At 40.5% G+C, this 27,684-nt stretch overlaps 1 protein-coding gene across 1 annotated transcript; it reads right to left on the bottom strand.

Moving 5' to 3' along the window:
* Positions 1-590: 590 nt before the first annotated feature.
* On the bottom strand, positions 591-12,771 carry LOC137005098 (uncharacterized). The gene is made up of 3 exons (XM_067365882.1): positions 12,681-12,771; positions 1,716-1,913; positions 591-1,609 (listed from the first exon to the last, which is right to left on the bottom strand). The coding sequence occupies exons 1-3, from the start codon at positions 12,769-12,771 to the stop codon at positions 591-593; spliced, it is 1,308 nt and encodes a 435-aa protein (XP_067221983.1).
* Positions 12,772-27,684: the final 14,913 nt, after the last annotated feature.

Genomic DNA, 27,684 nt, shown 5'->3' with positions numbered 1-27,684 from the left:
TTAATTATAAAAAAAAATCATCCATTAAGGAGTTAATGAAATTGTCCCTTTTTTATGGAATAGGATCAATAAAAATTGATTCATTTCTTGTCAAATCAATTTGTTTATTGTCATGTGTCAATATTTACAATACAAGAAAAAGAATAGCACTCACAAGTTTCTCTTAGTTAAAACTCTGTTTTGTCTTATCAATAATCACAAAACCAGAAAGGGAACAATAACAATACATTTACACAGGTTTTTCTAGCTGAAAGTATGTATATATATATATATATATTATATATTATATATTATATATTATATATATATATATATATATATTATATATATTATATATATATATTATATATATATATTATATATATATATATATATATATATTATATATATTATATATATATATTATATTATATATATTATATATATATATATATATATATATATATATATATATATATATATATATATATATATATATATATTATATTATATATATATATATAAAAAAAGGGAATATGTACAATAAAAAAAAACAACCAAAAAAAAAAAAAAAAACTGCAGGTAACCCAGGTTTTACTTTTCATAGAGACTTAAACCTCATGTGGCAGTCGGATGAGTCTGGACCTCATGTTTGCTAAAGCAGCACATATGGTAAGAATCTTGTCCAACCGCGGGGTCATGGAGATGGGGACAGTTTGGGACAGAATTTTGAAGACTTTAAGTCTTCGGATTGCCCTCTCCACATGTATACGGACATTGGCCACTCGTCTAGTGCGTGTTACCTCCTCATTGGTCAATTGACCACGCTTGTGGGTAAAGGCAGGAATATTCAATTTCACCTTCCTTTCATGTAGTACATCTCGAATCGTGAAACCCCTGTCAGCCATTACCTCATCACCAGGCCTTAGGGACTCCAGAAACCCACTGTTTATAGTGATAAACTTGTCACTGCTTTTACCAGCATAGGCCTCTGATATAAACATTATCAGCCCATGAGGTGACACAGCAACAAGATATTTGGCAGTATTGGTTCCCTTGTAATGACTGAAAGTGGCACTCCTACAGTTAAGGTTTGTTGCTCTCTGAATAGCCGTTTCAGCACAATCGATGATGCAAGTGGTCTGGGGGTGGTTCTTTTTAAAGGATGGTGGCATGTTAGCACGTATAACACTTCTTGGCAGCCAGGCAACCATGGGTTCAAGCTGCTCACCCAATGTATCAATCCAGTGAGCAATCACCTTACTTACTTCACCTTTAGACACTTTAAAGCGCTTTGCCACATCCCCTAACACAAGGTTCAGTTTCAGTTTCATGAGGGTCATCAGTATTTGGTCAACAACAGGAATACTACATGATGGTTTACTAAATGGCAACATCGTTTTCACCAAAGTAAAAAAATATACCAGACGCAGTCCTGTGTACAGCAGCGAGGTATCATCATCCAGGAGCATATCATCAGCCACAGTCTGACCCCCGGTCTGCGTCGATTTGTTCACGTGGTCCAACTTTGCCGCGTAGCTGTGGTCAGTTTTTGTTAGGTCCTCCCATTGTGTTGCAGCATCTTTAAACTTCGGCTCGATGCACACTTCTAAAAGACAAGCAGCATCAACTATAAATGTATATACCCCACTAACACAGGACAGAGACACATATATCAACAGTCGAACTTATGCTGCAAACTTTAGCTAACCAGAAAAATATCACGATATACTTACCATCCGATTGCGTGTCACTTGTGTTTCTGTCGAGTTTACGTCTCTTTTGCTGGGGAGGTCGCTCGTATCCCAACCAAAGTTCCGGGAAAGGGTTTTCCTCTGTGGGCTTTTTATCAATGAAGTGATAAGAACAAACAAACAGTCTTTTGGGCGGATTCTTCAACTTCAAAGCCGCTAGCCACTTCCGAGATTCAACATCTGTTTTTGGTTTCTCATACAACGCATACGGGGGAGCACATCCACATTGGCGCCTTGTAGATGGTCGATGGTCGAAACATTCTCCTTCCGACCAAACATTCAGCAATCGCCACGAGTTGTTGCAACCGCGAACAGCACAATATGTCCCGGAGCCGTGTCGGCGTGTAACACCATCCATAATTTACTTTTTCTGCGCTAACCAAAGACAGTAAAAGACGCTAACTCGCTAACCGGAAATTATTGGCAGACACAACCGGAAGACGTTGGCAGAGTGAAAGGATAATGGCGGCCCGCCTATTTCACTCAGGAAACTCGTCTATAGCAATAAAGTTCAACAACTGCGTCAGATTGGTTAAGTAACATTACCCACAGTCTACTTTAAGTACTTTTGTTAATATTTTTACCTCTGTGATTTCCTTGATCGTCTGAAATATATGTTAGCAAAATGTTACGTTAGCATAGCATATGTTTTTAATGATACTGAGAGCAAAACGTCTTGAATGCTTTTATTTTATGTTTCGCTGTAGGCTATATGTTTTTATTTATAGTTTGAGTGTATTTCATTATTTTTATTTGGAGTTTTGTTCATGTTCTGTGTGTTTTTCAAAATAAATGAATTGAATTCATTTCGAGTCTGCATTCATCGTTCACAGCTGTTGGAATAGCCTTTACATTAGTTTGGGCAAATGAGGACATACATTAGGTTAAACTACTGCATGTCCGCCCATAGAAAAATAAATAAATATAAGAATTACCAACTGATGACCAACACACAAATTGATACACAACGTTGCCACGACGTCACGACGTTGTGGCGACATATAGGCACCTTTCACTTTTCCGGTTGCCACGACGTAACTAGTTACGTCGCCACGACGAAAGTTTGGTCACCAAATTACGTTGCAGTTACGTAACAGTCACGTATTTTGTTTAGCTGGGTTGTTGTTTCGGATTTCTGCCGCCACTCGTAACCACGTCACTACTACAGCAAGCTCCTGATTGGTTAACGCGGCGCGGAAATTCGCCAAAGTTCAGATTTTTCAAATTGCGCGATTCGCGCGAATCGCGTCATTCGCGTGAATCGCTCAATTCGCGCCGCAGGATGTCAATTCGCGTCTTTGCATTGACTTAACATGTAAATCACTCGCGCTTACCGCTTCATTCGCGTCCGGTGTGAACGCACCATTACGGTGGAAACGGGACGCGACTTTTGATTACACATGAATAACTTTTAGACCTAAATGTATGGAAGTAAGATAATGCCAAATGTTTTTGAAATAAAAAGCTTGTTGAATTGCACTATTTGAAAAAAATATGCATTACATTAGCTGTGCTTGCATTTAGATGCACTGTATTTTTAAGGCTTGCATTTTTATGGGATGAAATTCAACACAATCGTATATTTAAGCTGTGAATATTTCAATTAAAAATATTTCACACACATTTTCATTATTAAAAATTCAATAATTCATATTCACCTTTCAAATTTCACTTCCAAAATATTCATTCTGTTTAAAAATACAACCTATAAAATTCGACTAGCAATTTTCAGTCCATTTTATTTCGCTTTACAAATTCGCTTCCACAAATTCAGTGGTTCAAATTCGGCAGAAAATTCAACATTTCACATCCGGGAACTGCAGGAAGAGCAGTAGAGTGCCGATGCATCATCTCTATCTGCTGTTAGTCTGCTTCACCAGCAGGTGCCGCTAGCGGCTGTTTAGGAAGACCAAAGCAACGCTAGTAAATCATCATTCATTCATAAAAACGGATTTACAGAATTAGAGCAAGCATAAGTGAATATGTGATGATTATCAGGGCCAGTATAAATGCAGAAACGCTGATAAAGACACAAAAACTGCATTTATGTTTAATTCAGTGTATTTACGCTTACTTTCCCAGTGTAGCTACAGCTTTCTCTCCAGTGAACAAGATAACGTTATTGCCCGATGCTGGTGTACAGAGCAAACGTTAAATCTGAGGTAGACATATATTTCTCTCTGTTGTTTAGTTCCCTTAACTTTATATCGCAGCGCTGTGTTGTAATACTAGGGCTTCCCTCATCCGTCATAGGATTGCCCTGCCATCAGGACAAAAACTCTTAACACAGCTTAATGGACTCGTACAGTGATATAAAAGACCAAACTCGCATCTCATTTGTGATGTAGGTTAGACTATATAGGCTCCAAGAAAGCAGATACTGGCATAAAGTTGATTTGACGCTGAACGTTTGATTATGATACTCGCAAATTTAGGGACCGTCTCTAAAGTTACGACATTCTGTATTCACGTTTCTACCTTCAATTGCATTTAAAGAGAATGACTTAGTCACAAAACCAACTGTAAATTGTTCATCTAGCTGTCAGGTATAATGCAAACCTTTTAGATTTTTGATGTTTATTATAATAAAAGGTAACACTTTATATTAAATAGTTGATATGAACGAACAATGAACTGCACTTCTACAGCACTTACTAATCTTTGTTAATGTTAATTCCAGCATTTAATAATACATTACTAAAACCAAGAGTTGTATTTGTCAACTTTAGTTAATGCACAGTGAAGTAACATGAACAATGAACTGCTGTATTTTTATTAATGTTAACAAAGATTAACAAATACAACAACAAATGTGTTGCTCATGGATAGTTCACATTAGTTAATACATTATGAACCTTACTGTAAAGTGTTTCCAAATAAACTGTCAAGTAATATGTAAAGATTGCTATGTATTTCACTACTGTATTGGATTATACAAAAAAATGCCATAACTTAAAGCTCAATAGCATATGATGAGAATGATTTAGTCACCAAAACTACCTGTGAAGTGTTCATCTAGGTGCCAGGTCGAAGAGTGATGCACCCTTCTCTCTCTCTCTCTCACACACACACACACACACACATATTCAAACACACTCAACTCAAAGTACATGCACATATACTTTTTCTTTTTTTTACACATTCATCACACAATTAGTTCTACTTAGTTAATTTTATTTCTAAATTTTATTTAAAATTTGTATAAGCAGGATAATCTATGATCAGGTAAAAAAAAAAATTAACAAAGTAAAAAAAAATAGTGTGATGAACGTGTAAAATAAATAAATAAATAAATAAATAAATAAATAAATAAATAGTATATATATATATATGCATGTACTTTGAGTGAGGTGTGTTTGAATATGTATATGTGCATGTGTGTCTACAAGAGTTTGGTAGAAGGTAGAAACGTGAATACCAAATGTCGTAACTTTAGAGACGGTCCCTAAATTTGCGAGTATCATAATCAAACGTTCAGTGTCAAATCAACTTTATGCCAGTATCTGCTTTCTTGGAGCCTATATAGTCTAACCTACATCACAAATGAGGTGCGAGTTTGGTCTTTTATATCACTGTACGAGTCCATTAAGCTGTGTAGAGTTTTTGTCCTGATGGCAGGGCAATCCTATGACGGATGAGGGAAGCCCTAGTATTACAACACAGCGCCGCGATATAAAGTTAAGGAAACTAAACAACAGAGAGAAATATATGTCTATCTCAGATTTAACGTTTGCTCTGTACACCAGCATCGGGCAATAACGTTATCTTGTTCACTGGAGAGAAAGCTGTAGCTACACTGGGAAAGTAAGCGTAAATACACTGAATTAAACATAAATGCAGCTTTTGTGTCTTTATCAGCTTTTCTGCATTTATACTGGCCCTGATAATCATCACATATTCACTTATGCTTGCTCTAATTCTGTAAATCCGTTTTTATGAATGAATGATGATTTACTAGCGTTGCTTTGGTCTTCCTAAACAGCCGCTAGCGGCACCTGCTGGTGAAGAAGACTAACAGCAGATAGAGATGATGCATCGGCACTCTACTGCTCTTCCTGCAGTTCCCGGATGTGAAATGTTGAATTTTCTGCCGAATTTGAACCACTGAATTTGTGGAAGCGAATTTGTAAAGCGAAATAAAATGGACTGAAAATTGCTAGTTGAATTTTATAGTTTGTATTTTTAAACAGAATAAATATCTTGGAAGTGAAATTTGAAATGTGAATATGAATGATTGAATTTTTAATAATGAAAATGTGTGTGAAATATTTTTAATTCAAATATTCACAGCTTAAATATACGACCATGTTGAATTTCATCCCATAAAAATGCAAGCCTTAAAAATACAGTGCATCTAAATGCAAGTACAGCTAATGTAATGCATATTTGTTTTCAGTTAGAGCAATTCAACAAGCTTTTTATTTCAAAAACATTTGGCATTAATTTACTTCCATATAAATGTATCATTTTAACTTCTAATACTTCTAATGTTTGTTAAATATATATTTTAGGCATGGTAAAAATTATATAAAATAAGCTGTATTAAGAACTGTATCGAAAATAAAGCTGTCATAAACCAGTGGTTGTGTGGAGTATTTTACAAATGTTTAGATCAGTGATTCCCAACCGGGGGTACGCAAAAGATTTAGATTTTGCTTGGTTTGTTCATTCCTGTCGCTGGGACATTCTAAAACACATAACATGTACAGAAAAGCAGATAAGTCTAGAACGCAACACGTTTAATTAATGTTAGGCATTTTCCTCCCATAAACGAGGATTGATGTAAGAGAGTGACATTAAAAGACCAAACTTAGTCAACACTATACTAATAAAGAATACTATATAGAATATTGTTTTGTGCAGAATTTGATCTTTGATCACCTAGTAGGCTACATTAAGCGACGGTTTTCTATGGGAGGAAAACGTGTAATTAAACGAATTGCGATTATATTCTGGGCTCATCTGCTTTGCTGTACATGTATGGTATATTAGTATGATATTTACTTGGTTTGGTCATTTAATATCACTGTCTTAGTACAATAAGCCATGTTCTATGGGAGGAAAATTCAAATTCTGGGCTCAACTGCTTTTCTGTAGTATACTTTATTAGTATGATGTTTAGCTACTAAGTTTGGTCTGTTAATATCACTTAGTACATTGAGCGTTTTAATGTCCCCTGTCGCTTAAGTGTAATAGACTTGCTGAGTGCGTTCAGTCGCCCCAGCTTCACCCCAACCTGGCGCGTTAATCGCTGCAGATGTGTCTATTTACAACATGATTTTGAAGCATTGAGTATTGTAGCCAAGCACATGCTTTACTTTTATATAATGAAAATAATGGCCAATCAAATTTGTTTGTTAAACTCAGCTCAATATCCCTCAAAACATTGAATTAGTTTCTTTTTAGTGTCAGTTTAATAAGTCCTATGCTCACAAATCCTCTCATAAAAAGCATAGTAGACACATTGTAATTTAAAGATTTGAAAGACTGACTTTGACTCCTACTTTAGTGAATAAAGTTTATAAGCCAATAAGTGCTTATCTACCGCCATCTACTGGTTATAGTGGTAGCCTATTTTTCGTGTCTTTATTTTTAAATAAAAGTGTTTGTTTTGAATCAAATGTTGGATTTCCTACATCTTGAAACTTTCAGTTTTACAAATGGGTACAATCTCTGAAGGATGAATAAATATTTTTTTTGTCATCATATTCAAAATAACATTTGAAGTGCTGGAATGTCCAATTACATTTACAATTACATTGTGTTTCTTATTTAAAATTCCCCAATATCTTCAAGTCTGAATTGTAATCAATAAAACTGGTTCATTGATAAATTAGGTAATTGTTACAACTGCATTAAAATATAAACGCCGCATTTTTGTTTAGTGTCGATAAAGGGGTACTTGAGCCTTATTGATGGAGTTGTGGGGGTACTTGAGGCTAAAAAGGTTGGGAACCACTTGTTTAGATAATTTAATCTGTAAGTACTAAATAAACTATATCATAGAAAAAATAATTAATAAAATCAACCCTTTATGCTGGGTAGAATTAGCCCAACCTGTGTTCTGTCCTATTACCCAGCCCTTGGGCAAAAAATAACCCAAAATTTACACATGAAAATGTGAAAGGAGAATGTAACTGTGTAAGAGAGTAGAAATGTATGTATGTAAAAGAAGAACGTATGTGTGTGAAAGGAGAATGTAAGTGTGTGTGAGAGTAGAAATGTATGTATGTGAGAGTAAAAGTGTATGTGTGTGTGAAAGGAGAATGTATGTGTGTCAGAGTAAAATGTATGTGTGTGAAAGGAGAATGTATGTGTGTGAGGGTAAAAATGTATGTATGTGAAAGGAGAATGTATGTGTGTGAGAGTGCCAGAATGAATTATGGCTTGTACGGCCCCTCATAGATATGTACTGCATGTTTTTCTCTCAATAACAAAATAAACACAAAACAAAAAATGACAGCGGTGGCAGCATAAAGAAAGCATCTGATCATAGCGATGTGGATATGTTTGCAATATATTCAGTGTATCGAATCATGATTCAGATCGCGTGTCAAACTGCCAATGGCTGAAATCACGTGACTTTGGCACTCCGAACAGCAGATTCGATACACTAATAAATTTGTGCTCCAAGGCTTCCTAAAGCAGTGTTTTGAAATCGGCCATCACTAAATAAGTCGTTATTTTGTTTTTTGGCGCTCCAAAAATATTCTCGTTGCTTTATAATATTAATATTGAACCGCTGTACTCACATAAACTGATTTAAATATGTTTGTAGTACCTTTATGGATCTTGAGAGAGGAAATGTCATTGCTTCCTATGGAGGCCTCACGGAGCCATCGGATTTCAGCTAAAATATCTTAATTTGTGTTCTGAAGATTAACAAAGGCCTTACAGGTGTGGAACGACATGAGGGTAAGTAATAAATGACAGAAATTTCATTTTTGGGTGAACTAACCCTTCAAATCTAACCCTTATAAATCTGATATTCTTGATTTTACAATCCACCAGTCCATTTGTTTTTAGATGTTTTTTCTCAAATTCAATTGTGCCAAACCTGCTGTAACCATAGCCATTGATTAGCTGGGAGAATAGTCAAATTGCACCCTCTAGTGAATGACTAATGATTTGCTAGTAAAATTGGGTAAAATGGCAACAGCGCACCCTAGGGGCCCCACAGGTTGAAAACCCCTGATCTAAATTTCAAATAAATCCGGTGCCATGGCAACAGCAAATTGAGATACCAAGAATCTGTTCGTAATTTAACATCAACAAAGTCTTGGGATACATTCACACATCTGATTTTTGTGCATATCTGATTGAAATCAGATTTAGCAAGTGTGAACTGCAAAAAAAATAAAATAAATAAATAAATGCAGTTTATACAAATCCATTTCATTACATTCATGTGTGGTTTGAAATCCTATTCAAATTACATTTAAAGTGATGTAGTTACACACTATAGTAATGAGTTAATAATGCTTAGTTATGAAATTAAACCAAACCTCAACCCTAGCTCTATAGTAAATAAATGTAGTTAAAATTATCAGGAAAATTTAATTCTTAAGTCAACTAATCCTTTAAAATTACTCAGTTCTTCTTTGAGTGATTACAATTGTGACGATTTGCACAGTTATTAATCAATTTATGGGTGGAATATGAATACAATAATTCATAAGGTTTTATGAATTATTATTATGCAGGGGAATTAACCATATATGGTGAATTAACTACAACGAATTATAATCAATCACATATATGATTAGTTCTGTTTTAATAATTATGTAGAGAACTATCGGTCCGTCCAGCAAACCGGTAAGTTCCACAGACTCTTACGACAGAAATATTACCCTCTGGCCACGAAGATAAATTTCTATGGTAGCATCCAAACGTAAAGCAAGGATATTAGAATCAGAACGTTAAAGTGACTCGGTTGTTGCTAAATGAGCAAGTGAACAAAATAAGCATGGATATGATGTATTTAATATACAGAACGGGTAATACAAAGGTTATACGGATAAATGTACACAAGTAGATACAAATACATATAGGTGAAGGTAAAGGCAGAAATTAAAGAGATGATCAAAGCATGGCAAATTGCAACAGTTCACCTTTAAGAGCCAGCAAGGAAACTCAGTATTTAAAATCGTAAAAACGTTATACTTGCATAGGTTCGTTGGGGTGCTTAGAGTTTCGGAGCGCTCGGTTTGATAGTTGTTTCTTCTTCCGGAGGTTGTTTCTGTCTTTCGAATTAATTTATGGTATGTTGAATCAGTGCATTTTCTTCATAGTATTATTAAACATTGAACGATGCATTTGACAGAAATGTAACGTACATGAGAGAATAGCTCGGATTCACAGCTTTACGGAGAGATCAAACTCGACAGGTGTCTCTCGTCATATAAAGAAGATACACTTTACACTCTATTACTATCGTTTAACATGACAACTAACCTACTACAGTCAATTCTACGATTCTACACTAGTAACACATACATGCAGCGAACACTACAATGGCAGATACATTCATATTTGCAGGTATAATATTTGTGCATACAGTCTCTATGTAAGGGGAGCTGTGTGTGGGTGTGTGTTTGTGGGTGTATGCGTGTATTTTCCTTTTATGACCATTTGGAATTTGGGCCTGGTTCCTAGAAACCCGATCCATGGTGTTGCACCCTCTTTGAAGTCGCAGAGGAGAGGTTAGGGGACTTATCGAAACAGTCATAAAAAGAGTCTCGTGATCCATTAGTGTCTGCCGGGCCGGAATCGATGTAAGATTTACAAACCAAAGTTCCGTGAATTGAGGCTTAAACACAGTTTATGGTGGGACCTGCTCATCCTTGAGACTGTGCAGACCCTACACAATGTATCTATGCCATCTTTAAAATAAAAGTAACCGATTAAATTGCCGTTTGTGTTTGACCAGTAGGTGGCTTTGTCACCTAATTGATGTGGTCAGTGTGACATAACAATGACACAGAGTTTGGTGTCAATATGCAAAACCATTGCAGAGTCACAGCTTTAGATAATTTTTGTTCATTTTGCAGTGACGTTTTTTGTTTCTCAAGGTACAACGGTACTGTAGAAAAAGCAAATTTCATGTTTTGTTCAATTATAGCACCACCAAGTGCTGCAGTCTCACCACTTTTTTATATGTCCTCACTGTGAGCCCAAACATATCTCATTTAAAATATAAAATATTTCATTTAGGAGTTACAGATAAATTTATATTTATGAGCACATAAAGGTGCCCTAGAACTTTTTTTTAAAAGATGTAATATAAGTCTAAGGTGTCCCCTGAAAGTTTCAGCTCAAAATACCCCATAGATTTTTTTTTTATTCATTTTTTTAACTGCATATTTTTGGGCATAATTAGAAATGAGCAGATTCAGGGTGTGTGGCCCTTTAAATCTGGTGCTCCACGCCCCAAGAGCTCACGCTTGCCTTAAACAACATAAAAAAAAAGTTCAAACAGCTAATATAACCCTCAAAATGGATCTTTACAAAGTGTCATGCAGCATGTCTAATCGCGTAAGTACAATGTTTATTTTGATGTTTACATTGATTCTGAATGAGAAACCATGGTAACTTTAACCACATTTAACAGTACATTAGCAACATGCTAACGAAACATTTAGAAAGACAATTTACAAATATCACTAAAAATATCATGTTATCATGAATCATGTCAGTTATTATTGCTCCATCTGCCATTTTTTGCTATTGTCCTTGCTTGCTTACCTAGTCTGTTGATTCAGCTCTGTACAGATCCAGACGTTCTGCTCTTGTCTAATGCCTTTCATAATGTTGGGAACATGGGCTGGCATATGCAAATATTGGGGGCGTACGCCCCGACTGTTAAGTAACAGTCGGTGTTGAGATTCGCCTGTTCTTCGGAGGTCTTTTAAACAAATGAGATTTATATAAGGAGGAGGAAACAATGGAGTTTGAGACTCACTGTATGTCATTTCCATGTACTGAACTCTTGTTATTTAACTATGCCGAGGTAAATTAAATTTTTGAATCTAGGGCACCTTTAACAATGACCAATGTCCGACTGTGTTTTTATTAGGCACTTACAATCAAAATTTTGACTTTTTGCTTGCAATATTAATGGGTTAGTAATGAAAATTCTGTCATCTACTCATCATTATGTTTTTCCAAACTTGTACAAGTTCTGTTGAACACAAATTTTGGAGAAGGTTGGTAATCGGACAGCTGACGGTTTCCATTGACCTCCAGTACTTTTCTTCTACTGAGGAAGTCAATGTTTGGTCAAGATTCTTCAAAATATCTTCTTTTGTGTTCAGCAGAAGTAAGAAACTCATACGGGTTTGGAACGACAACAGAATTTTCATTTTGGGGTCAACTTTCCCTTAAATGTTTATTCACACAAAACCAGTGCTGCTGATTTAATTTGTTAGTTTAATTGAACTAATTTCAGTTTGTATCAGAACATTAACAAAAACATGTAAACAACAACCATGATCATTTTGTTACAACATGTAATTTTCACACCATTTTATCTGCCAGCGCTTATTGATTTCCAACCTACACCAAAAGACAAATGACAAGGTGAATATTTTCACTGGTTTCAAATATTATCAGTTCACTCTGTTATACTTCAAAATGTTTTACACACTTTCCCTGCTGACTTTCCTCCATATGACACACACACACACACACACACACACACACACACACACACACACACACACACACACATGAAATGGTTATATATAAAATAATTACTTAATGTTCAATTACTGCTGTTCATGTTCAGGTATGTTAAAATGTAAGTACAGCACTTTTGAGCACGAAGATACTCAAAAAAACTTTTTTCATCATTGTTCTCTATTCAGAAGTAGATGTTGGGTTTAACGTTGCACAAAATATTAGAGCTGGACATTTTAGGATCAATAACATGATGAGAATAAAACCAACCTGTTTGTTCCTCAATATCCATCTTCACATCTTCAGTCTCATCTTTAATAATTATCTTCACATCTTCAGTCTCTTCTTTAATAAACTCCATCTGTAAGAAGAGAATACTTAGAGTTCTTGGTCTTCAATGACCTGTTAAAAACTCTCAAAACTAACACTGCAAATAAATAAACTTCATATTTAGACATTTATAATCTACATTTTAATATTTAGTGAATTATAGATTATATTTAAATTATTACAATGATTAAAACATGATTAGTTTGTAAGTGTTTGTTGTTCTTGTTAATGTTTGAGCAGCACGTGTCGTGATTCACTGAATCTTTCTCAAAGTATTTGATTCAATTGACTCGGAGTTGAAAAGTTCAGTTTCTCCATCATTACTCTCCAGAGACTGAACTCGTGTTTATGATAAACTGATTTATGATATATAGAGAGAAATGAGACGCAGGTTTACTGTTTCTCATCAGTGGATGAGTTTTATTCACACAAATATCCTTCATTACAGTTAGAGAGCACCAAGAGCATAATCATCATGGAGCTGACTGTGCCATGGGAGGACCGCTTGGGAGAAGCCCACGAAAGACAGATGACCAAATATGAACATCTGGTCACAGACTGCCGAGCACAGGGCTGGAATGCGAAACGCATGCCTATCGAGGTTGGCTGCAGAGGATTTGTGGGGCGCTCCCTTTACAAAGCCTTTACTGCGCTGGGCATTACAGGAACAACAAGGAGCAGGGCCATTAAGAACATCACCGATGCAGCCGAGAAAGCCTCGAGATGGCTCTGGATCTGCAGAGGAGCACCATGGGGGTAAGCGAGTGCTACCTGAACACAAGTCGCGGTCTGATCAGCCGCGGCTGGGTCGCCAGGGCGAGGGTGTCTGATGTTGAAAGCCCCGAAACATCCGAGGACCTCAGGTAAAATCACTGATGATGTGTTCAGGTGCATCTGAAGATGTGTTTCAAGAACTACCTGTTCTGGCAAGGCCAGTGACTTACAGGAATAGGCTGGTTGACAACCAGAAGAGGCTGGTGACTACTGGAGAGACAGTTGGCAGCTTGGGAAGACAGCACTCGGGGTGGGAAGGGTTGGCAGCCCAAACCACATTCTCCGAGAGGAGGAACCCTTTTTGAAGCTACAGATCAACCCATGGAAATATACCCCCAGGGGAAGCCGAGAGGGGGGAGAATGAGAACCCCAATCTGACAGACCCAAGGTTATCGACTAATGGCAATGGAGGAACGACAGTGACCGCAGTATGCAGGTGCAGGAAAACCTGCAAAAACAGCCATGGCCACAGGATGAAGTGTTTGGAAAACAAACATGTGTCACGAGCACAGATGCTACGTCTCATGAGACGCAGGAGGAGCTGAGCCATAGTGCTCAGAGCCTCCGTGTGCCACTAACCGTCCCCCAAAGTCTTCTGCCTCAGGCAAAGGTGCGAATCAAGTGGCCACGGGCCTGTAAGATGGCAGACTGGAGGCAGTTCGACAAAGACATTGACATGGTGCTTGAAGCAACAGAGAAGGGAGATGTGGATCGAAGGCTGCAGGCAATGACGACCATCATCTCCAGCCTAGCTCAGGAGAGGTTCGGTGTCGAGGAGAAGCGATCGACTCCAACCACCTACTCCATGAACCACAGGGCAGCGAAAATCCACAAAATCCAGCAGGAGTTGAAGTCCCTTAAGAAGCAGCACAAGGAAGCCAGTGAGGAGCAACGCCCCCCCCTGGAGGAGTTGAGAGCTGTCTTGAGAAAAAGGCTGATGACCTTGCACAGGGCAGAATGGCACAGAAGGCGGTGAAAGGAGAGATCCAGGAAGAGAGCTTCATTCATTGGCAACCCCTTTGGCTTTACTAAACAACTCCTGGGACAGAAGTGTGATGGAAAGTTGTTATGTTCAAAAGAGGAAATAGGCATAGGCATCTATGCAGCACTTATAGTGACCCTCACCGGGAGGAAGAGTTGGGTCAGTGTAGCATTCTTGTAAATCCACAACCCACCCACCCCCCCCCCCCCCCCCCCCTCCCCGCCCCACACCGCCCCACACCAAGGAGTTTGACAGCAGGGAACCACTGTTAAAAGAAGTCCAGTAGGTTGTGCGCAAGGCACAATCTAGCTCTGCCCCTGGACCAAGTGGAATCCCTTACAAGGTCTACAAGAACTGCCCCTTGCTACTCAGGCGACTCTGGAAAATCATTCGAGTCATTTGGAGAAGAGGAAAGGTGGCACAGCAGTGGAGATTTGCTGAGGGAGTCTGGATCCCCAAGGCAAAAGATTCCAAGAAGATCAATCAATTTAGAATAATCTCATTGCCGAACGTGGAAGGAAAGATCTTCTTCAGTATAGTAGCAAGGCATCTTATAACGACTGTCAGTAGTTATACGTATCTGAAATACAGGAGGGGCCCTCCAACTATTAACATAACGCTGCTAAAAATATGTATTAATCTATTTCCCAGTGTATTGTCACAAACACCAAAGACAAAGCTTGTATTTCTACACCTTTATATAAATTAAATGTGAAAAAAATAAACAGATGAAGCAATGCACATACATGAAAATAAGAATGAACTGAAATAAAACCAGTACAGTAAATCAAGAGAATGTATTTGTAGATTGTCTATAAAGTAATGTGAAATAACAAGAAAAGTATGGCAATGACGATGGAAAATAAAGCTTATCTGATCAGTTCACAGTTGTAGATGAATGATTCTTTGGGTAAATCTAGAACCATCCCCAAACACGTTGAATAGTCAAGGTTCAGGATAATATCCATGTCCCATTGAAAATGAACCAAAAAAAGACTTTCCCACAAAAAGTGAACCCTCCTCAAGTGCTCTTCAAAGCATCCAGCCAACATGGACGCCCACAGTCAAATCCTTGTACTCAGGACATTTGATAATCCACAAAGTAATGTAGTGAACCATCCAATGGGGAGAAACACTTGATGTCCATATAAGTAGTGTCCTTGCAACTACTCATATAGATTAAAGACACAAAATATAATGGAACATTTAAAGAGTCCATCTACAAAAAGAAAAGAAGTCTACCATTAGCTAAAGAAAAGAAGTCTACCATTAGCTAAAGAAACCCTCACATAAATTATATACATCAAGTGATAACGGATGTATGACACAAAGATAAACAAAACTTACATGATTGAACTGGAAACAAAGTTTCTCAATCAGGACTCCAATGAGTTTTGCTGGAGGTGCTAGGGTAAGCCCATGCTTCCCTCTTCCAAACAACCTGACTTCTTCTACACTCCCAACTGATTAAATACCTGGGGCTTTAACACTCTAGCACACCCTAGTGGTGAATACGATCAAAAATAGCCTGATAACAGGTAACACTGTTACAATCTGACCAACTTCCTCTTAGCTAACAACTACATAGACACATCTGTGCAAAAGGGAGGAATTGCTAGTGTCCCAGGCTGCTTAGAACACACTGGAGTGGTAACTCAGCTCATCCGGGAAGCTCGGGATCATAAGGGAGACCTTACGGTACTGTGGTTAGACCCAGCCAATGCATATGGCTCTATCCCCCACAAGCTGGTCCAGACCACCATGACCAAGCACCATGTGCCACATCACATTGCAGATCTGATCTTGGCCTATTACAACCATTTCAGGATGCGAGTCTCTGCAGGAGGTGTGACATCAGATTGGCACAAACCGGAGGTGGGAATAATCACAGGCTGCACCATCTCAGTGATTCTATTTGCGATGGCGATGAATATGATTGTCAAATCGGCTGAGCCTGAGTGTCGAGGGCCCCAAAGTAGAGGAGGGGTCCGCCAACCGCCAATTAGAGCATTTATGGATGACTTGACAGTCACCACAGAGTCAGTGCCAGGAGGAAGGTGGATACTCCAAGGACTGGAAAAGCTCATCCGGTGGGCACGGATGGAGTTCAAACCAACCAAGTCCCATTCTCTAGTGCTGAAGAAGGGCAAGGTCACGGAGAAGTTCCATTTCAGCATCAAAGGGGCAAAGATACCATCACTGTCAGAACAGCCAGTGAAAAGCTTGGGCAAGGTTTTTGACAGCAGCATCAGTCCAGTCAACCTGCCAGGAGCTGGACAGCTGGTTAAGAGCAACAGACCTTTCTGGCCTCCCCAGCAAGTTTAAAGCATGGATTTACCAACATGGTGTCCTGCCAAGAATACTCTGGCCGCTACTTGTGTATGAGGTTCCCATTTCTACGGTGGAGACCTTGGAAAGAAAGGTCAGCAGCTGTCTCAGGAGATGGTTAGGGTTGTCCAGGAGCCTCAGCAACATTGCCCTCTATGGAAACACCACAATGCTCTGGTTGCCTCTGAAATTCCTGGAGTTTAAAGTGCCTCGGGCACGCGAGGTGGTGATGTATAGAGATTCCAACGACCCAAAGGTGGCCCAGGCAGGAGTGCTGGTGAGGACAGGGAGAAAGTGGAGTGCCCAAGCCGCTGTGCTGGATGCACAGGAACGTCTGAGGCACAAAGAGCTTGTTGGAGTGGTGGCCCGAGGCAGAGCAGGCTTGGGGATGTTCCCAACACCTCCTCGACTTAAAGAATTGAAGGGGAAGGAGAAACGCAGTCGAATACAGGAAGAGGTCAGAGCTGCTGTGGAGGAAGGAAGGATGAGTAGAGCAGCTGGAATGGGGCAACAGGGGCCTGGACAAGGTGGGAGCAGGCCATGGACCGCAAGGTCACCTGGACAGAGCTCTGGCAAAGCAAGCCACACCGCATAACCTTCCTGATTCGGGCAGTGTACGACGGCCTGCCTAGCCCAGCAAACGTCTGTACGTGTGGAAACTCTCTGTGGATTTGGAGAAGCAGCTGAAATTCCCCCAGCACATTGTCAGCACAACTAGGAGGCCAGATATCAGAGAGCACCAAGAGCATAATCATCATGGAGCTGACTGTGCCATGGGAGGACCGCTTGGGAGAAGCCCACGAAAGAAAGATGACCAAATATGAACATCTGGTCACAGACTGCTGAGCACAGGGCTGGGAGGCAAGATGCATGCCTATCGAGGTTGGCTGCAGAGGATTTGTGGGGCTCTCCCTTTACAAAGCCTTTACTGCGCTGGGCATTACAGGAACAACAAGGAGCAGGGCCATTAAGAACATCACCGACGCAGCCGAGAAAGCCTCGAGATGGCTCTGGATCCGCAGAGGAGCACCATGGGGGCAAGCGAGTGCTACCTGAACACAAGTCGCGGTCTGATCAGCCGCGGCTGGGTCGCCTGGGCGAGGGTGTCTGATGTTGAAAGACCCAAAACATCCGAGGACCTCAGGTAACATCACTGATGATGTGTTCAGGTGCATCTGAAGATGTGTTTCAAGAAAAAAAGAAAAAAAAAAGATAAAGCATTACAATGTTACATTAAATACTAAATAAACTCATTTCACATCGCTTGTTTAAAACAAAAAACACAACTATAAATCACTGAACTGTTTCTACTGATTAAAACAGCTTAAATTCTTAAAACAAACCTTTCTTCAGCAGAATCACAGCAAATGCAGGATCGCGGCGCAGTCTTATGACGTCATGTCGTCACTCCAAAATAAAGGTCCTGTTCACACACTGCATTGTCTACAATCACAGAAGTGCATTGAAATCTGTTTTACCAAACAATCTTTGTATTAAAATAAAAAAGGGACAAATAAAATACAAAGAAACATGTTAAAAGGGTTGTACGAGTTCATTCATGTGTCCATCCAAACTGAAACACAATTTATCTTTCAAGAATCAGTGTAATAAGCAAAATTTCAAGTATAAATGTAGTTCATTCAATACCAAAAAATATTGCTAAAAGGTTCAGTAAATGAATGAAATTTTCACATTTTTGTAACGCATAGTGTTGCCATATGGCAACATACACTTTGTGTTCGTCAGTAACAAACAAGGACCCGCTCATGTCACATTCACAAAAAAATTGTTAACATCATCTCAGGTAAGTTATGATAACATATTCACCACTCAAAAAAATTTTTATGAAATTAGTTTTTGGTAAATCGATAAAATGTCTGTGTTGCCATATGGCAACACTGCACAATAATGGAATGGCATTATTATAATAGTTTAGATAGCTATCAAAGGCCAGCTGCAGTCTGTTAAGCTGTAACAATAAAAGCATTAATGCTAGTGATATAATGTTGATTAGTCGTATGTTAAGGACTGCCATGGCATTTATATTATGGATTAAATCAACATCAGAGATCTGGCCCAAACCAACCACTAGCCACTTCGGTAAAGTTGGTTTTATATTCGCACATTCGGACATCCGTATTCAATAGCCTTGTTAATCACACTACATTGGACATTCAGTGGACATTCACAAGTAAATATGCCATTAAAACAATACTTGCCTATTTTGATCGACTGTGAAAAATGTTGAAAGTTGACAATCGTTGGTTGTCAAAATCATGTCGCTGCTTAAAATTCGCAAACATTAATTTATTGCACATTTATTGGAAAGTCTGAATTTATCAGAAGTCTGAATGTGCGAATATAAAACCAACTTTACCGAAGTCCACTGGCCTACCATGGTGTCTCAAAAAGGCAGGTGCAAGTGGATGCAAGTATATTGTTAGGGTGAAGTGCACCAAATGTGATGTGTACATGTGTCTTACCTCTGAAAAAAAAAAATGCTTTTTGAACTTTCATACAGAACAAGGTGAAGTTTCAAGGATTATGGGGGGTTCATGTTCATAACCTTCCTCTCATAAGATTGCGTAATGTTGAATTTTCATGAACTACAATATTTTTGGTTTTATATCAATGTTTTATGATACATGATGAAAAGTATTAGATTTGTTTTAACTGTCTACATTTGCAATTTAAATAATATTCACGAAAAACGTAATGAAATTCAAAGATGTCAGCATGCAGACTTCTGAAGGTCTGCCCCATTTGACACACACACACACACACACACTCACTTACACATACACATACACACATACACACACACACACTTCAAAGACACTTCTAGATACGTCTAGATATTGTAGTCCATCTAGGTAGTGTTTCATATTAAATTACTCCTAATGACTTTGATGAACATCTCAATATCACAGAATGCATTGTATATTTGTTATATGTATCAGAGCATTAATGGACACAAACTTAATAGTTGAAAAAAAAAAAGAAAATCTCCCACCAGAGAACTGCACCTTTCTAATTGGTGAAGCCAAAACTCAGAGGTGTGACTTCTTAAAAAGCCTCAAGCAGTTGGGCTTCTGGTTCTTCTTTGTTCCCGCTGACGCTACGGACTGCTCACGTGAGCGCACACCTGGCTCGAGGCCTCGTTCCCTTCAAGTCAACTTCCTCGTCAACCGGCTCAAATTAATAGTGCGAGCCGTCGTCATTTTCTTTATTCAACAAAGATATTGATTACAACTTCAGCACCATCGGACCAAACCATCAATGCTTTCTTGAGACTGCAGATCCGAACAGCACAGGCTGCACAGCACAGATTTAGTATTAAGATTGCAAACCCCTTTATTAACAAATGTGCTTTAGAATGAGAAACTGATGGTTCTTCCAGCTGGTTAAATTACTCTTTTCATCGCTCCATTCCCCTGTTATGATGCGGTTCAATTCATGTCCACTCTCTCATTTCCTGTGTAAGTGTGTTTGTGTATGTCTCTGTGTGTTTACTCTAGCTATGTGTTCCTGATTTAGTTAAATAACACTTGTGCGCACACTCTTGTGAGTTGATTCTGATCTGCTTATTAATCAATAATACTAATAACTGTCTTCAGTAGCTGTGATTGATCGTTATTTCCTCTGTGGCCACGGGTAAATATCCTTTCTGAAGAGTTGATGGATGATCAATGCTGGCTGAACAGATTAATGATTGTAATATTAATTCAGCAACATCAAGTTAATTTGATTAATTGATTCAAATATTGATGATTAATTATAATGAGTTATGATTAATTACTCATATTTCCTTTTTGAGCTAATTTGCTTAGATTTATATGTTTTTATGTAGTTGTCATGTTTGTTGTCTGATAAATTCAAGAGAATCAATAAGGAAGAAAAAGAAATTCACCAAATATCTGTATTTCATAGGTGTTTACATTTACTGAGAATTTAGAAAGTGTCAATTAAAATGAACACAGAAGCAATGGCCTGTTTTGAGAAGAATAACAGGAAGAATAAACATCAGTGAATAAAATACTAGTGTAGCCTTTATAAATACATACTGGAAACACATTGTGTTGATTGTGAATCTGTCTGACAGCGCTCTACCAATGACTGAATTATGAACTGACATCACATAAACTTAATGAGATCTAAGAAGAATGTGTAAGTTAGTATTGTGTTTACACTCCATAAATCCTCCTTTGTGTTGCTATTTTAGACTTAAAGCTTTAAAAAATAAATGTAAAAATTACTGTTCAATTGCTCAGCCCGGCCATCCTATATCTGCTAATTGCGTCAGCAGCAATGGAAAAAACAAATAAAATTGCCAACAAAATGGATGTAAATTAAACCTAATTAGTATTTCATATGCAAGTTTTAAGTGATAAATCCATTACTGTACTAAGCTGAAGAGGCTAATCGGCCACTATTATCGTTTAAACAATAACAAGCAATACACGCAACAATAAATTGACAAATTGAGTGAGTGTAATTCAAATACACAAAAATAATGAAATTAATGAATTGTGCTGGAGTTTCCAGTTGAATCCTGTTCTGTGATATTCAGTGACACTGGACGAAGCATATATGAATATATAATAATAAAGATGCACAATCCACATGTGTCACTGTTAGCCGTTTGAAGTCCACTATATGGAGAAAAATAAGGATAACAAATTAGATAATTGGCGCCCGATCACCCTTTTGAATTCTGATTATAGGTTATTGGCATCTGTATATGCTGAAAAGTTCAAACCTTGTTTAGCAGACATAATTTCTAACACTCAGTCTGGTTTTTAAAAGGAAGGCATATCTCTAATAATTTTAGATTAATCCTAGATTATTATGAATTTATGAATGAAGAGGTGTTAATTTGGTTTATCGACTTCTATGAAGCTTTCGATACAGTTGAGCCTTGTGAGGTTTGTTTTTGGTAGATCCTTTATTAAAACGATTTGTACTCTTTACAATTGAATTATTAGTTGTGTCTCCTTAGCTTTTGGCACTTCCCCATATTTTCTGTGGGTTGAGGTATTGGCCAGGGATGCCCCATCACCTTTTCTTTTTCTGTTGGCTGCCGAGTTTCTTAGCTTGCATATAAAACACTCAAATATTGAAGGCATAAATATTGGAGAGAATTCTTTAATAATTATTCAGTTAGCAGTTAGTCTTTCTTAAAAATGAATCACAAGTCTATGTTGCCATAGGTAATTTTAATCTTTGTATGTACATGATTCAGATCAAGTTTCTGTCGATGGCATTACAGTTAAATGGCGTGTAAAATATCTTGGGGTCAATATTTGCAGATCAGATTCAGAATGTCTTCATTACAATTTTCAGCCAAGGTTAGATAAAACTAAGAAAATACTATGCTGGCTGCAGAGAGACAGGAGAGTCCTGCTGACTAAGGGAATATCATGCCTAGTTTACCCTGCTCTTCCCCTATATATTGATATTGATAATAAAACTATTAAATCTATTGACTCTCTGTTGTTCTGTTTTATTTGGAGAAATAAAATGGAATGTGTTCAAAGAAAATCCTTGGTAAGAAGTTACTAGGACTATCTCAACCAGATATTCAAAAAAACTGGATTAAGAGTTGTGTTTCTAATAATGGATTACCCTAGTTTTGGACCCCTAACCTAATATTCAAACACTTAATGGCCTTAAATTCTTACTATCTTGTAATATCAAGTGCAGCAAATTACCTATTAAACTCTTGAATTTCCACAAACAAGCTCTATAATCCTGGAAGATGCTTTCAAACATAATCTTTCCCACACACGTGTATTATGTGGAATAATGAAAATGTAACAAATCCTTTTTTTAAAGGAATTTATTTTTGAGCAGGTTTTCTGAGAATGTTTCTTCTTTATATTCCTTTTGCTGAAGAAGAATCAACATTTGTATTTTCAGTGCTCATTCTCTAAGTCCTTTTGGTTAGAAGTTAACATTTTAGTTCCCTTTCGATACTTCACTCGTACTGCGTATGGGGGAAAGGTCTCCTTTTTCCCCGTTACTGAAGCCTTTTTCAATAACGCAGTGTAACTGCATCGTCATTGGTTCACTCATAGACAAGTTGTTGAACCAATGACGGCGCGGCATAGCCGCTCGGCCTATGGCGACAAAGCCCGCGAATATTCCCGCCGAAATGGGCGGGGTAGCTATATAAGCAGGCGCGTCGCCATAGGATTTCAGTTCTCTCTCCTTCAGCGACGACTTCATATCACTCTTCGCTGATCTCCGGCTGAAGCCTTCGCCGCCTGGAAGAAGCTCGCCTGGGAGAAGTTCTCGCCGCCGTTGAAGAGGCTCCCGCAGCGGACTGAGCTGAGACCGCCGAACGAAGACAGCGCCGGCGCTCGAAGCGGCAGTCTGCGAGGGCGCCGGCGCTGTCTTCGTTCGGCGGTTCGCCCGCTTCCCGCTTCCGGCCGCCTCTCAGCGCGTCTCCTGCCGCCATCCGGCGCCGTTCAAAGAGCTTTTCCCGCGGCTTAACGTCGCTTTCTAAAAGAGCTTTCCCAGCGGCTCTCGCTGCTCTAAAAGAGCTACAATCGCCGTTTTCACGGCGGCGGCGGTGCCTACAATGCCGCGCCACAACTGTGGCACATGCAGAGCCAATCGCTCCGCGGATCTTCGTTCTCTAGCAGCTGTTCACCGCGCCGCCCTAGTGCCGCCTTCAGCATCTGAGAGCATTCAGCTTATTCCCTGCCGTCTTCCGTCAGGTGAGTACAGAGCTTATTTTTCTTCTTTCTCGCTGGCGTTTGCTTCAAATGCCGTCTCCGAACGCGTTATTTGCCGGGTCCTCCCCCGCAAACCGCGCTCGTTGAGGATGCGAGCTCTCGCTCTCTCAGCTGAATTTGACATGATGCTCTCCCCTGACTTAGGCGAGACTCGTGATACATTTTCTATCTGAGTGAGTTTATTTCTCCCTATGTGCGTCGCTCGCCGGTCCCTCCCCCGCGAGCCGCGTTAATTCAGATATATGACATGTCTTTCTTCCCTAGCTTGGGTGAGAAACATGTTATATGCTTAATTTAATGGAGCATCTTTCTGCTGTTTGCACTGAGTCTTCTCAATGCGTTGTTCGCCGGTTCTGCCCGCGAGCCGCGTTTATTGAGAAATATAACATGTCACTTTTCCCCCTCTTGGGTGACTCCCATGTTATAAACATTCAGTTTATATAGCAGATTTTTGCAGAAGTTAACAATCTCTCAGCTGAATTTGACATGATGCTCTTGACTTAGGCGAGACTCATGATACATTTTCTATTTGTGTGAGTGTATTTTTCCTTATCTCAATGCGCGTCGCTCGCCGGTTCCGCCCCGCAAGCCGCGTCGATTGAGAAATATAACGTGACCTTCTCCCCCGACTCGGGCGAGAAACATGTTTTTATACTGTATTAATGGAGCTGATTCTGCTGTTTGCGCTGAGTTTTTCTATGCGTTGCTTGCCGGTTCTGCCCCGCAAGCCGCTTCATTGAGAAATATAACATGTCGCTCTCCCCCTGTCTCGGGTGAGACATATGTTTTATATATATATATATATATATATATATATATATATATATATATATATATATATATATATATACAGTTGATACAGCGTATTTCTGCCGAGTTTGCTGAATTTCTCAGCGCGTTGCTTGCCGGTTCTGCCCTGCAAGCGTCCTTTGAGAAATATAAAGACACTCTCACCTGTCTTAGGTGAGATCTATGTTATTTATATTCAGCATATCAGTTGATGTAGCATATTATTCCAGTCTCTCTGCATGTCGTTTGCCGGCCCTGCCCCTGCAAGCCACGTTCATGAGGATGTATGCGCTCACTGAAAGCGAGCTCAATGCTCACTTGTGCTTGGTGGAACTAACATGCTCATTATGCTGGACCTCTGTTCATGTGACTTGCTGGCTCTGCCCTGCAAGCCATGTTCATTGAGGTAGAGCGGTCTCACTTCCGACACCGCTCTGTGGAATATATCTTGATGCTCTCCCCTGACTCAGGTGGGACACATGTGTATTTTTCCAAGAAGCATATATCTGTTTACTGAGTTTCTCAGCGTGTCATTTGCCGGTTTCACCCCGCAAGCTACGTTCATGAGGATGCATGAGCATTTCTAAAAACTAGCCGGTATGCAGGCCCCCCTTCCAGCGGCCCGCCAACCGGCACCATTCAACCCCTTGTCACGCGGGCCTGGCAGGCCATCCCCGGAGTATCAAGGGGGTTCTGGGGATAATATCTCAAGGCTACTCGCTCCAGTTTGCTCGCAGACCCCTGTGTTTTTGCGGGGTGCTTCCCACTTCAGTAAACACGGACGACGCTCACGTCCTCCGAGCCGAAGTGATGTCTCTGTTCGAGAAGGGGCCTATAGAAATGGTCTCCCCTCAGAGAGCGATTTACAGCCATTACTTCCTCATTCCCTAGAGTGATGGCGGTCTTAGATCCATCTTAGACCTCAGACTCCTGAACCTTTCCCTCATGAGATGGAAGTTCAAGATGTTAACGCTGAAACAGATCCTCGCGCAGGTTTGCCCCGGGGACTGGTTCTGCTTGCTGGACCTGAAAAATGCATACTTTCACATCCAGATAGCCCCCCATATCAGGTGATTCTTGAGATTCACATTCGAAGGCGTGGCTTGCCAATATAAGGTCCTTCCATTCGGGCTGTCCATAGCTCCTCGCACTTTTACCAAGTGCATGAACGTGGCGCTTTCCCCACTGAGACAGTTGGGAATCCGGGTTCTCAATTTTCTCGACGACTGGCTCATCCTAGCCCAGTCACGAGCTGAGCTGGAGCATCACAGATCCGTGCTACTCAGCCACATGGAGTGTCTGGGTCTCAGGGTCAACTTTGCCAAGAGCTCACTGCTCCCCAGCTAACGTATATGTTCCTGGGTGCAGTCTTCGACTCAGCCCGTATGACGGTTGTAGTATCGCCAGAGCACGCTCTGGCCATTCAGCAGCTCGCGGCATTGGTCAGGAACAGAGCCTATCTCCCTCTGAAGTACTTCCAGAGGATGCTAGGGCTGATGGCTTCCGCCTTCCCGGTTCTGCAGCTCGGCCTTCTTACGGATGCGGCCTTTACAATACTGGTTGAAGTTCCGGGTCCCTCCTCACGCCTGGTGGCACGGCCGCCTGCGTTTCGGGGTCAATCAGGCCTGTTAGACAGCTCTGAAACCCTGGATGAACCCTGTATGGTTCAGTCAAGGTGTACCCCTATAGGCGGTGTTCAGAAGAATGGTGCTCTCAACAGATGCACCCAACACAGGTTGGGGTGCTCTTTGCAAGGGCAGACCGGCCTTCAACTCGTGGTCTCATGAAGAAGCCATCTGCACATCAACTGCCTCGATGTTGGCAGTGATTCGAGCCCTTCACGCCTTTTAGACACACCTGACGGGACGCAACGTCTTAAGTCCAGTCGGACAGCATTACAATGGTGTCATACATAAATCACCAGGGTGGTCTTTCGTCCAGCCGCTTATGCGCTCTGGCGAAGCGTCTTCTGGAATGGGCATTACCAAGGTTTCAGTCGCTCAGAGTGACTCACACAACCGGGAGAACAAACTTGGGAGCAGATATGCTATCCCGGAGCAATGTCCCCTCAGACGAGTGGATGCTCCACCCCCAGACGGTTCTCACGATCTGGGAGTTCTTCGGGAAGGCAGAGGTAGACCTCTTCGCCTCAGAAGACAACTCTCACTGCCCAATTTATTTCTCGAAGGAGGACATTGCGCTGGCTCACATCTGGCCCAGCACCCTCCTTTACGCTTTTCCCCCGATTGCTCTGATCTTGCAGATCATCAGATGAATCAGGGAAGACAAGCACAGAGTCCTCCTGGTGGCCCTGCTCTAGAGGAGCCAAGTTTGGTCCTCAGAGCTGTTCAGGCTTTCCACGAAAGCCCCGTGGCCGATCCCCCTGAGACGGGACCTCCTCTCTCAGGCGAACAGGATGATTTGGCATCCCCAGCCAGAACTCTGGGCTCTGCACCTCTGGTCCCTCGACGGGAGCCTGCTAACCTCCCCAGGGACGTGCTGAATACCATTTCTCAGGCGAGAGCTCCGTCCACGAGACGCCTCTACGCCCAGAAATGGTCGGTCTTTGTTAGTTGGTGTTCTACACGCAACATAGACCCAGTGGAGTGTGATGTATCTCCGATACTGTCTTTTCTCCAGGAGCGTTTGAGTCTGGGTCGCACACCTTCAACACTCAAAGTTTACGTAGCAGCCATTGCAGCGTCTCACGCTCCTATTGCTGGCCAGTCAGTGGGACGAAACAACCTCCTGGTGCGTTTCTTGAGAGGTTCAAGGCGATTAAATCCTCCTCGTCCTCTCACTGTTCCCACCTGGGACCTCTCTTTGGTCCTCATAGCTCTTAAAGGGCCTCCCTTTGAGCCACTGCGTTCAGCTGACCTCAGGCCCCTGACGCTCAAAACCGCTCTGCTACTTGCACTAGCATCGGTTAAGCGAGTTGGTGACTTGCAGGCCCTCTCCGTGAGCCCTGCATGCCTTGAGTTCGGGTCCAACGACTCCAAAGTCGTTTTGAAACCTAGGCATGGCTACGTCCCTAAGGTGGTCTTGACTCCATTCAGAGCACGGGTCATTTCCCTCTCAGTGCTTCCTCCCTCGTCGGACAAGCGAGAGCTGGAATTGCTCTGCCCCGTCAGGGCATTAAGGACCTACGTTGAACGATCACAGCCTTTCTGGCAATCCGATCAGCTCTTTATCTGCTTTGGTGGCTGCACCAAAGGGTCTTCAGTCTCAAAGCAACGTCTTGCGTGTCGGATAGTTGATGCTATCACTCTTTGTTACTCCTCTTTGGGCCTCAACTGCCCCATAGGAGTTAGAGCCCACTCCACTAGAGGAA

This window comes from Chanodichthys erythropterus, chromosome 3, assembly GCF_024489055.1.
Source record: "Chanodichthys erythropterus isolate Z2021 chromosome 3, ASM2448905v1, whole genome shotgun sequence".
NCBI classification, from domain to species: domain Eukaryota; kingdom Metazoa; phylum Chordata; class Actinopteri; order Cypriniformes; family Xenocyprididae; genus Chanodichthys; species Chanodichthys erythropterus.
Note: the sequence above shows the minus strand (reverse complement) of the source record. Positions and strands in the feature narration are given on the sequence as shown.

Excerpts from the sequence above, each read along its gene's own strand:
- LOC137005098 (XM_067365882.1), bottom strand. The coding sequence starts at position 12,771 with ATGGAGTTTATTAAAGAAGAGACTGAAGATGTGAAGATAATTATTAAA. Across the intron at positions 1,914-12,680 it reads GGATATTGAGGAACAAACAG|ATGTTGAATCTCGGAAGTGG; the intron begins GTTGGTTTTATT and ends AACCAAAAACAG. Across the intron at positions 1,610-1,715 it reads AAGTGACACGCAATCGGATG|TTGATGCTGCTTGTCTTTTA; the intron begins GTAAGTATATCG and ends ATACATTTATAG.